This window comes from Euprymna scolopes, chromosome 42 (genome assembly GCF_053919585.1).
Source record: "Euprymna scolopes isolate OS-2025 chromosome 42, ASM5391958v1, whole genome shotgun sequence".
Taxonomy (NCBI): Eukaryota; Metazoa; Mollusca; class Cephalopoda; order Sepiida; family Sepiolidae; genus Euprymna; species Euprymna scolopes.
The window spans coordinates 46014176-46027082 of NC_136523.1; the positions used below are offsets into that span (position 1 = coordinate 46014176).

Below are 12907 nucleotides of genomic sequence, written 5' to 3' on the forward strand. Positions count from 1 at the left end.
GATCTATTTATTGAAATTTGGTATATAGGGTATTCAGACATGTAGAACACTTTTTAACCGGTTTCCATCTGGAAAAAAGTGCTGCTAACGGGTCAAAATTAAAAAATTGGTGCTTGGGCGGGGGGCATCAGATTTTTCTCAACTGTTTCACAATTGCACATGCGCGAATCGTTCACCTGACAGCTTCCTTATGTTAAGAATAAGTAGGCTTGAAAACACTTTTTAAAGATCATGACAAGCTGGCTTAATAGTTACTGTACTTGACTCGCTGTTTTTAGGCTGTGGTCTCGATCTTAGCTAGAGTATTTTCTTTTGTTTTTGTTTATTTTATTTTTAAAAAATTGATTATAAAAAACTTTAGTTTTTTTAAAACTTTATTGAATATATTAAAACATTAAAAGTATATATATATATATATACTATAAAAAGTGTGTGTGTATATATGTATATATGCACACACACAGTGGGAGGGGGGCATTGCCCAGTCGTAAAATACAGTTAAATAATTATATATAAAAACATACGGGACTTGGGTGTTTTCTTATGTTATTAAAAGAAAAAAAAAAGAAGAATGGCGTCTGATGGACATGTGTAAGCAAATTGAAAATTTTTAAATGTAGGAGAAAGAAAACGTCATTTAAAAAAAAAAATGCTGTGTGGTGGACACAAACTATCGAGATGACGCATTATCACGCTGCAAATGTTTCTTTTTAAAATGAAAGAATGAAACGACTGTTCGCACATGCATGATTGACAGTGTCGAATCCAAGATTTTTATTTGACCCCTTCCCTTTCAAACAAAACGACATTTCTACTGTAAATAATCGGCAATATTTCCTAATTTTTTGATATTATGTGTCTAAGAGTGTCTTTCTAACGCTGTCAGGTTCATGCCGGTTTGATGCAGATGACAAGAGTTTAGCTGACATACAAACACACAAACATACAGATGACCGATTTATATAATAGGCTAGCGAGGATGCCTGGCGTTGCCTGGGTGTTTGGAGGTGTAAAAAAAAGTTTTGATAGGCTCGAGTAGACTCGAACCTGAAGCCTTGAGGTGAAGGCAAAAAAAAGTGTGACACGTTACCGCGATGCTAAGCGGGCAGAGAAGTGAGAATGGTTGAAATTAAATGCTTAAAAAAGCAGGTTAAAATGAACGTCAACGTCTGCTTTTCTAGGTCAAACATCACGCCATAGAGAAATAAAATCACAGCGCGAATTTTGTAACATAAAAGTCGCTCAAATAAAAGATAGACGACCTCGTTTCGTAAATCAGAGATATTATAATCTAGAAAGTATATAAAAAGTTGTAAGAACAAAGTCACTCAAACACACACACAGTATCTTTTATATGTAAGTAGAGATAATTTGAATGCATTTGAAAATTTGTTTGGATCTTGATTATTATGAGGTGCAGTAGACTAAGTATTATGGTATCCATTCAATGCACAATTATGGATTAATAAGAATCAGTATTTCATGCAAAAATTACTAAAAAAAATTACATATTCTGAAACAAATTAATTGGAGTACTTGGATAAGTATATTTCATTTGGATCAATGGGGGGGTACAATAATATTGGAGGGAAGGGGTCTCAGCGTCAGACATCTACAAAAAGAAAATACATTTCACTTTATTTTATTTGAAATTTAAAACAGTTGGAATAAAAATGTTGAGGAGGAGGTTAGTGCTTCATGGGTCATCACTTATTTGCAGGGAAATGCTGGCTCTGTCCGGTGGAGAGTAAGGACAATAATTTTACTGAAAATTATTTCCATTTATATCAATTATATCCCCTTCCATTCAATCAATGACTTGTGCTTTGGCTCCACTCCAAAAATTTGTAAAATTAAATTTAAAAAAAAAAAGTTGAAATAATATTCTGGATAGAGAGTAAAAGAATGGTTCCTCATTCTGTGCTTCTACAGAATTTGAACCAAACCGACTTTTGCTGAACTAAAATTTAGTTTATGGTTAAAAAAAACAAAAACAGTCCAGTTCAAGTACTATACAAGTATTTATTATTTTATCCCAGGTAACACCAGGTATTTCTGCTGATATAATATTGAAATTAAAAAGATTATTTACCTTCTCTTCAGGATATTTAAAGATTTTTTTTTCTAAATTTTATGGTTATTTAAGGAATTTGTTATCAACAGAGCATTATTGTTCTGATGTTTAATTTTTAGCTAGAGGCACAATAAACCAACCATCAATTTTTTTTTTTTTTTTTTTTTTTTTTACATTGATAGCTTCTTACAAAAAAAGGTTGATATGCCACCATAAAAAGTAATTCAAGAAAATCTTACTCCTTTTTCCCAGGGACTTGTATAAACAACACGTCTGTGATGATGTTTAAAAAGGGCAGCTTTGAAGTTGGCAAAGTCATTTATCCGGTTGCTGTCAAGGTCAGAATTTTTCCCTCAATCTTTTTACTTTTTTGTTTTTGTTTTGTTCCTTTTTTTTTTTTAATCTTTTCTATTTAATTTTTCTTTTTTTCGTCTTTTTTCTTTTCTTTTTCCTTTTCTTTTCTTTTCCCTTTTCTTTTCTTTTTACTTTTCTTTTCTTTTTACTTTTCTTTTCTTTTTCTTTTTTTCTTTTTACTTTTCTTTTTACTTTTCTTTTTACTTTTCTTTTGTCTTTTCTTTTGTCTTTTCTTTTGTCTTCTTTTGTCTTTTCTTTTCTTTTGTCTTTTCTTTTGTCTTTTCTTTTGTCTTTTCTTTTTTTGTCTTTTCTTTTTTTGTCTTGTTTTTTTTTTGTCTTGTCTTTTCTTTTTTTTTGTCTCTTTTTGCCTTTTTCTCTTTTTCTTTCTTTTCTTGTCTTTGTTCTGTTTTTGTCTTGCCTTTTTTTTTGTCTTTATTTTCTTTTATTCTTTTCTCTTTTTAGTGAAATATGTTTGTTTTATTGTTTTTGTTTCCTCAGTACGATTCTCGGTTTGGTGATGCCTTTTGGAACAGTAGCAAAAAGAACCTTGTTTTACATTTATCCGACATCATGTCAAGCTGGGCTCTCGTTTGTGACGTCTGGTATCTTCCTCCAATGACAAAGATGGTGAGCGATTCTGTTTTCTTCATCACTTTCGCAGCATTTTATTTTTTTTATAAACATTTGCTTTGTATGTAAATAGATCTTGCAGTGATAGATGTTTGGCTAGGGTAAGAGGAGGGGGGGTGCAAAGAGTTGAAAATATCTCTGGCCAGAGTCAGACCTGAGAGATATTCTCTTTGTTTAAAATAAGTAATTACCTCACTTAATGGCCTAGTCCTACTAGGATTAGCTTTGTGAGAAAAACAATGTTTGGGGATGAGTTGGATGTCATCTTCAGTGATATCTCTGGGCGGCTGAATAATGACCACTAATAAAAGGCTAGTCAGTTAGGCATAAAGAGACCCCAGAAGAGGAGGAGGAAGAGTTGGAGTTAAATGCTATCTATAAAAGTAAAAGTGTCTGTGTACATTTCCCTACACAATAACTCTGTCAATTTTCAGTCTACAGACTCAAAATTTGATATACAGGGGATGGAGATTTGAGAAAATCCTTGTAATCCGTGTTGGGCCAGAAATTTGGCTGTTAAGGGGTCAAAGTTCAACGACTTGACCTTTGAGAACTCTACCAAACTCCTCCGCCAATTTTGGGTCTAAACACTTGAAATTTGAGATATAGGTTCTTTGGACATAGATCTAACTTAATAACTTTATTTGAGCCCAAAACAAATGTTATGGGGTCATAATAAAGGTAAAAGTTTTAAAAAATCTGACCTCTGCAGTCTCTACCAAATTACTCAGACAATTTCTGGTCTAAACATTTGAAATTTTACATAAAGGGTATTCAGAGATAGGGCAAGCTTTTTAATTGGTTTGGGTCGAAAATTTGAGCTACCAATATATAAATGTATGTATGTATGTTTACATGTCTGCCTAGAACTTTTGATAGAGGCGATGGATTTTCACAAGATCAGTATCGTTTTGAAGCTCGACCTTCAGACGACAAATACTGAAAAATTTGCTAAAACCATTAATTTCTTCACCCTCAACTGGGCACTTTTCTACAGGGAGGAGGTCGTTTTTTTTCACCGATATTTTTGAAAGTCATCCCCTCTTTTCAATTGTCTAGCCTTAATTTAAACCTACGTCACTTCCGGTTTGGCGGTGATCGTAACAGCAAAGACGTCACGTTTTTTTTCCCCGCCCTTTTCCTTCTTCGCGGTACGGGTTCGAGCCTGCCTTCTTACTACCACTTTTTTTTTTTCTTGCTCAACACACACCTCCAAAACCCGGGCAATGCCAGGCACCCATGCTAGTTTGTTTATAAACTCGACTTCTGATTTTGCTTGGGATGAAGACTCTTCATTGCAATACTGACTGGTTGGGCAGACTGCCTTAGTCCGACACAGCATCATGGCCTGTTGCACATGGCGGATAATTATGAACAACTTTAATCCAGTTCAACAAAATATATACTTGAAACGTACTGTTTTAATTGTAATGGATTAAAAAGTCTTTCTCATAAAGTTTTTTATAATGAAAAGAATTTTTTAGAATATTTTTTGAAATTTTTGAAAAAATCCAAACTCAATAAATGACTTTTTATTGGGTTCTAGAGCATTTATAGTGTAATAAGTATGTGACTAAATATGCAGCGATAACATAATTTTGTAGACTTGTTAGTCGCAATATGAAAAAAATATTGTAATGGCTACCTGTTAAAAAGCAATAAATGACCGATTGAGAAAACTTGATATTTGGAAATTATTATATTACACTGTGTGTGTGTGTGTGTGTAGATATATATGCACATATATATATATATGAATATTTTTATTTTTGTTTTTTGAAAATCATTTTTTAAAATGTTTTTTTTTATTAGTTTTTATTTTGTTTAAATTTTTTTAAATGCGTTCTTTTGTAGGATGGTGAAGATGCAGTATCATTTGCCAACAGAGTGAAAGCAGAGATTGCTAGAAAAGGTGGTTTAGTCGACTTGGAATGGTCAGTACAATCGAGTTATTATTACTACAACTAGATGAAATATATATGCATAAATTACACAGTATTATTATTGCAAGTATTGAATATATATCCTGGATATTATTGGCACAATGTTTCAGTTGCTGAAACCTATGACATTCATCAGGTGTAAACTCCATGTTTTTTGGGGTTTTTTTTTTCAATGAAGGAAAAGGGGTTAGCTCTGTTTTGTAAGAAATCAGGCCATGGATTTGAGGGTGTGTCCGTAAATTATAAAAAAAAAGGTCAATTTTGACTAGGGTACTTTTTTAAGACTTTCTTATGATTCAATCATTGAATCAAATAAAATAAATGTTTTTAGCCTTCCGAATGTATTTGTATACATAATTCTTATTTTCAATTAATATGCAATGTTTCAAATGCAGGTTACAATTTTCATTAATATATATATATATATATATATATATATATATATATATATAACAGTCAGATGACAAAAGTCTATATTCCAAATTTCATGACATTGACCATCTTAATTACGTTGATATTCACAATTCTTGACAGCAACTGTTTCGTAGCGCAAAATCATTCATTTAATTATATAAATCAATGAATCTATTCTGCCCTTAATTCCTCAGAGGAAATAGAAACCATCAATTCATTAAAAGAAAATGTATTTGGGCATGATTACAAAATCCAAATATTGGAAGAGAAGTTGCAATTAACTTTTAATCTTTTATGCTTTTTGTCATTTATTTGTTATATGCTCTATAATTACATTGATCTTTATAAATTAATGATCAGTATTAAAAAAAAAAAGTAAAATATAATTAAAATAAAAAAACAAGACAAAAGGTTTCCACAGAAATATACATATATATCTATATATCTATAAAAGTGAACGTGTCTGTGTACATTTCCCTATGCAATAACTCTGTCAATTTTTAGTCTACAGACTCGAAATTTGATATATAGGTTACTGAGATTTGGGAAAATCGATGTGATCGGTTTTTGGTCAGAAATTTGGCGATTATGTGGTCAAAGTTCAACGATTTGACCTTTTGAGAACTCTACCAAACTCCTCCGACAATTTTGGGTCTACGCACTTGAAATTTTAGATATAGGTTCCTTGGACATGGACCTAACTTAATAACTTTATTTGATCCCAAAACAATAAATTTTAATGGGTCATAATAGGGGTCAAAGTTAAAAAAAATTGATCTCTGCCGTCTCTTCCAAATTACTCAGACAATTTCTGGTCTAAATATTTGAAATTTTACATAAAGTGTATTCAGAGATAGGGCAAGCTTTTTCATCAGTTTGGGTTGAAAATTTTTAGTTACCAATATATAAATGTATGTATGTCTGTTTGCATGTCTGCCTTAAACTTTCAATAGAGGCGACGGATTTTACCGAGATCAGTATCGTTTTAAAGTTCGATCTTTCATACGACAAATATCGAAAAATTGGCTAAATCATTAATATCTTCCCCTTCAACTAGACACTTTTCTACAGGGGAGGGGGGCACTTTTTTCGCCGATATTTTTTAAAGTTATCCTCTCCTTTAGATTGTCTAGCCTTTATTTTAAAAAATGTCGCTTCCGGTTTGGCGGTGGTTGTAACAGCATAAACGTTAGGTTTTACCCCGTTCTTTTCCTCCTTTGCGGTACGGGTTCGAGCCTGCCTTCCTACTACCACTTTTTTTTTTTTTTCTCAACATACACATCCAAACACCCGGGCAATGCCGGGCGCCCATGCTAGTATATATATATATATATATATATATATAAAAATGACTATATATATATATATGTCATTTTTTCTCTTAGCATATTTCATTAAATAAGACATTTTTTGTCTATTAATCCTATTTCTGATCCTTTCCAGATTCCAAATAAGTTTTCACTTTTGACAGGAACTGGCTGATGTAATCGTCATATTTATCATAAGTCCGAGTACTTTCCAATCCTTCTGGGTCCTGAATATGACCTTAAACTATATCCGATGGTGAATCCCCAGCTTGCAGGCCTTAGGGAGTGTGGAGCCACCCTTTAATTGCCATTGCTTCGAGGTCCACTCTGACCCGGAGTGGTAGTACCTGTTAGGGTCCCAACTATGGGTTAAATAGAATACGACTTAAAAAACAAATATATTATATTAAAAAATTGTTCTTCAAAATCACCAGATTCGGCATTAAATAACCTGAAATGGGTTGATATGCCGTAAAACAAAACAACCAACCAACCAATCCTTCTGGATTCATCGTCAGGGATAGATTAATCTAACTGGTTTTGAACAATTTATATACGTTTTTTTTTGTTGGTTAATTTTATATTTCATTGGTTAATTATTTTAATAACTTTATAAACATTTCAGGATTATTACTACTATTGGTAAAGTTTATTTTATTAATAGCAGGTTTTTTAGTTTTTATTTATAATGCTTCTAGTATTTCTCCTGCCAGAAGTGAAGACTGTTGTTCGGAAGTTGGAAAGGATCAAAATTAATAGAGAACACGTCTATTTTATTTAATGACATATATATATATATATATGCTATTATATAAAAGTTACTTTGTGTGTGTGTGAGAGAGAGAGTTCCTTCCTCATACTTTCCGAAATGGCTGAGCTTATCTTTTGCAAATTTTATACAAAGCTAATTTATGTCTGGTAGTATTCTTACGTATATTTTGTACAGAAATTCATCAGATAAGTAGCGAAAGTCGAAAAAATCCAATCTTAAAAATAGCTTTTTATTCTTATAGATAAAAAGAATAATTTTTGCAGGGCAATATTTTACATTACACAGACCAAGGGAAATAAGATTTCAGCAAATCATTTCTTCTTAAAAAAACAAACAAAAAAAAAAAACAAATTTATTATGATCTGGAGATATAGCTCAGTGGTAGAGCATTCGATTACAGATCAAATGATTCTCCATTCAAGCCTGGGTGTACCTCACCATTTTATTTTAATTGTTTCTTATTAATGAGTTCCATTTACGATAAAAGAATCGGTACCATTTAAAATTGCCGCAAATCATTTCTTCGTTTGCATATTTTAAAACTAAACATTAATCAGAAGTGACTTTTCCAGGGCATTCATTGGCAAGTCCAAATATCAGCTGATGTGATATTGTAAACAAACGTAGACGGAATTTGATGAACGACATTATCATTATTATTTTTATTATTTTTTTTACAAATTAGTCCACTGGATAAATTATTCCTTGTAATTTATAATCAATAGACGATTGATTTTTCTCGATCAATGATTTGAGGGCAATTTTATCCCTATAATGCTCCCTGGGAGGGTGGAGGGATGTAACCAGAGTTATCTAAGAAAATCCGTTTTGGCAAAAATTTACTTTCACCATGACTAATGTTTGTGCAAAATTTCAAAATAAATCCAATTTATAGTTACTAAGGAAAGTACCAACAAATGAACAGGAGTGAATTACTAGGTCCAATCCCTCCTTTGTCAGGGGACCAAAAAGAATTTTTACAGGGGAATATTTTACGTTTCACTGGGGTAACGTAAAATATTCCCTGTAAAAATTCTTCTTTATCTATAAGAGAAGAAAGACTATTTTTAAAATCGTCAAGCCCAAATATCAGCTGACATGATATTGTAAACAAACACAGACGGAATTTGATGAACGACATTATCATTATTATTTCTTTTTATGTTTTTTGCGAATTAGTTCACGAGGCAAATTATTCCTTGTAATATATAATCTATTATATAAAGGGCAAAATGTGTGTTAATGTGTGTGTGTGTGTGTGTGTGTTTGTATGTCTGCCAAAAACTTTGACACACGTAATGAACACTGACAAAATTAGTATCGTTAGAAAAATTGATCTCTCGGATGACAAATATTAAAAAATTAGCCAAAGACATTAATTCTTTGATTGTCAATTGGGCCATTTTTTGCAAGGAGGGGTCAGTTTTTGTGTCGACATTTTTGCAAAGTTATTTATGCCTAGTGATCTCAACGTACGTTTAAAAGACGTTATTTTGAAAGCCGGAGATGACTAATGTGTTTGCTTTTTTCACCTCATTTTCCTCTTTTGCATTACAGGTTCAAGCCTGGCTACTGCAGCTAATTTTTTTTATACACTCGCATGGGCACTCACTGCTATTTTGATTGAAACATTACTTTGGAAAGATCAATCTCTCGGACAAAAAATGTCTCAAAATTGCCCAAAATGATTAATTCTGTACTGGTCAACTGAGATGTTTTTTGCAAGGAGGGGTTACTTTTTGCATTGACATTTTTGCAATTCATATGCCTAGCAATCTCAATCTATGTTTAAAAAACATTATTTGAACCCGTCTTGACGTCATAAGACAGCTTTTTCCACCCCGTTTTCCTCTTTCGCATTACATGTTCGATCCTGCCCACTGCAGCTAATTTTTTTTTTTTTTTTTTAAGGGAGTTGTTCAATATCCTTATCATACCACCTCTCGATACCTGGAAAAGCCAGGTACCCATGCTAGTCTAAAAGGCAAAATGTGTGTGTGTGTGTGTGTCTGACAAAAGTTTTTGACAGACGCATCAGACTGACAAAATTGGTATCGTTAAAACATTGATGCTAGTGAGAACCTGATGCATAAAAAAAATATAAATAAAAAAAAATTACATATATATTGCATTAATAAAAGGTGATTCTGTATAGCTCGTTCCACTGTTATATTTTAATTTGCTTAAGTTTGTGTTGATCCGCGACACTTCTGCATCGTATGGCCTATATACGGCATAATCAGTTCCCATTAGATCATTGAAGTTAAGCAATGTCGAATCTTGTCAATATTAAAATGGGTAAATATTTGGGAACTCCAGATTCTGTATGTGCTCTCTGCTTATCTCGGCATTGTTTCCAGTTGTCCTGTTCTTCTCCAGTGCCAATTCAGGAGAGGTGGGGTTGGAGATTGTGCAGCTCTTGCCTCACAATTACACGTGTAACCACCCTTCGAAACTGAACAGAGGCAGCAACGCATTGTATTGCCTTCTATAAAGTACCTTTATATATATACTAGACAATGCTTCAAGCAAACTATATTAATCTCTTTTTTATTTTTTTTTTTTTATTTGGTTATAGTCAGCTAACATACTTCCTAACTTCTGGCATAGCTGCTACCGGAAGCGGTAAAAAGACAAATCAGTTCTTTCACTTTTATTGTTCTTTAGTATTTCTATTGTGAAGCGATTTATTTAAATAAAATAGAAGAAAAAGGACATTATTGAAAAGTATACAATAAAAATTAACAAAATTATACAGATAAAAACTGTTTTCAATAAAAAAAGAAAAAAAAAAACTAATTTCAATAATTCTTAATTAAAATAAGACTGAAAAAACATTTCAGTGGTTAATAAATAAAAAAAAGAATGATCAGAAAAAAAAAAAAAAAAGTAAATGCACAGGGGAGATAATAGGCTTGAGAGAAAAAAAGCGAAGGAACTGATTTGCTCAGTCATTGCTTCTGGTAGCACTATGCCAGAAATTAGGAAGTATGTTAGCTAACTATAACCTTTTATTGTTTTTTTTTTAACCTTGAAATTATCAAAACGATTATAGTTGCATTTTGAACACAGGGTCTACCCACATCCCTGACTTACATCTCATTATCATTTAGGTTATAATCTGCAATTCTGATTTTAAAATCAAAATGACATTTACATAAATTCAATTTCTCTTTCCAGGGATGGTCAACTGAAGAGAATGCAAGCGAAAGAATCCTGGCGAAAGAAACCTCAAGAACAATACAGCAAAACCATTAAGATTGATTAAGAAAAATAACGGCTAGGCTTGTTGTCACTTTATTGTCGACAAAAGCCAACATTTCCATTGGCTGCCACGAAGAAAAGGGAAATTAAAAAAAAAATAAATAAATAAATAAACCAAAATTTAAAAAGCACACGGAAGAGCTGGAGAGGAAACGTGACTGTCTCTCACACATAGTTGACATCTCATTCCATCCTAACGCGATCTCATCTTTGACTGTTGCTAAGCAACTAACGTGTCAGTCTCGGTTCAACGGATGCCAAAATCAAGCTTTCTATATTCAAATGACCTTGCCACTCTTTTCCGGGCCGCTTCATCAGTGCTTCGCGGTGTATTTCTAATCAAACGGCTTCAGCAGGTGCACTCTCTGGTCATTCTTCTCCTGTTACACACACGCCTGAGTAACGAACGATTTTAAAAGTCAAGCCAGAACCTTTGCCGTATTCTCGCTTCTCTTTTGGAGGATTCATTTTCCGTTTAGCCCAGTGATTTAAAAGGTGCGAAACTGAATTTGCTGTTCTGACCTGCTTGCAATTTTTTTCTTTTTTTTTTTTTCATTTTCAGACAAGTTAGAGTTAACTCCCCCTGTTACTATGGGTTAACATTATTGCGCGTTTTTGTTTTTCTTAAGTAGGTATTTATTTAAAAGCAAAACATGTTTAATACTAAAGTTACTAAAAAAAGAAGAAAAAAATGTCATGAATTTTATTTAATGTCAGCTTTAATTACGACTTCCTATTTTGTTTGACTGACAATTCACTTCACGGACAACGAAGCGCCGATTCTTCGAAGTAACCCACATTTTAACTTCGCTTACCAACTTGTTTAAATTATTGTCCACTTTGGCTGCCAATTAGTATTTTTTAGCGATCGATTGACGTGGGAGCCTCGGTAGGAGAGTAGGGCGGATTTGACAACTGATTTCCCATCCCTTGCTTATAATGGATTTAATAGTGCGGAAATATGGATATTTAAAAAAAAAATAATAATAATAAAAGTGCAATAATTGAGCATCAACGTAATATTTGGTTAAGATATGATATAGCCCGAAGAAAATTTTTTTTTTTTTCTAGTTAAAACTTTTGAGGCCAGAAATTTTTTGAAATTCAGACAAAACTTTAAAAAAAAAAAAAAAAGTTTATAGTCAGCTAGCATACTTCCTAATTTCCAGCATAGTGCTACCGGAAGCAGTGACAAGCCAGATCAGTTCCTTCACTTTTACTGTTCTTCAGTATTTAAGCGATTTATTGAAATAAAATATAAGAAAAGAACATTATTTAAAAATATGCAATATAAAATTACACAGATTAAAAATAACACACTTAGTCTTTATTTGCACTTTTAACAACAAAATTTAAAAAATAAGGTTTTATTTTATTTGAAATTTTATAAAAAATATACGTTTATGAAATTATAAAGATCAGTTTGTTTTTTGTTTTTTTAATTTTAAAAATAAAATTTTTTTATTTGAATTTGTATAATAAATATATGTTTATGAAAGTATAAAAATAAGATTGAAATAACAATAGAAAAAACTGGAGAACAATAAAAGGGAAGGAACCTATTTGCCTTATCGCTTCTGGCAGCACTACACTGGAATTTAGGAAGTACGATAGCTGACTATAATCAAAAAATTGTGTAGCCTGTCTTTTTTTTTTTTTAATTTTTTTTTTTTATTTATTACTAAAAAAGATTTATCGTCAGAATATTTTGATTGTTTCTTTGCTGGTTTTGCATTTAATTTCGATTGACAATTTTTAGTTATTCATGTATGCATATTAATATATATTAAGTATGTGAGCATGGAATGTTTGCATTTTCACCTCAGGATGTGAAATATGCGCATATGCATGTGCAAGTATAAAAATACCATAGAATAAGTGCATATGTGTCTGCGGATATAAAATGACAATGAAATGTATGCAGTTATGGATATAAATTGACTATGAAATATGTGCATATGTATCTGCTGATAAAAATTGTTGTGGAATGTGTGCATCTGCAGATAAAAATTTGTGGAATGTGCGCATCTGCTGATTAAAATTTGTTGTGGAATGTGCGCATCTGCTGCTAAAAAATTATTGTGGAATGTGTGCATCTGCTGACAAAATTTTGTTATGGAATGTGTGCATATGCATCTGCGGATATAAA

General features: G+C 32.1%; 1 protein-coding gene across 1 annotated transcript in view; it reads left to right on the forward strand.

Annotated features, from left to right (window-relative positions):
- Positions 1 to 11773, forward strand: part of LOC145267081 (glycerol-3-phosphate acyltransferase 3-like) — an 88513-nt gene extending 76740 nt beyond the window's left edge. Inside the window, exons 12-15 of the mRNA XM_080123055.1 lie at positions 2327 to 2412; positions 2927 to 3055; positions 4913 to 4992; positions 10675 to 11773. Coding sequence (XP_079979181.1) covers positions 2327 to 2412; positions 2927 to 3055; positions 4913 to 4992; positions 10675 to 10762 — 383 coding nt within the window. The 3' untranslated portion in view covers positions 10763 to 11773. The remainder of the gene's footprint in view (positions 1 to 2326; positions 2413 to 2926; positions 3056 to 4912; positions 4993 to 10674) is intronic.
- The last annotated feature ends 1134 nt before the right edge of the window (positions 11774 to 12907 follow it).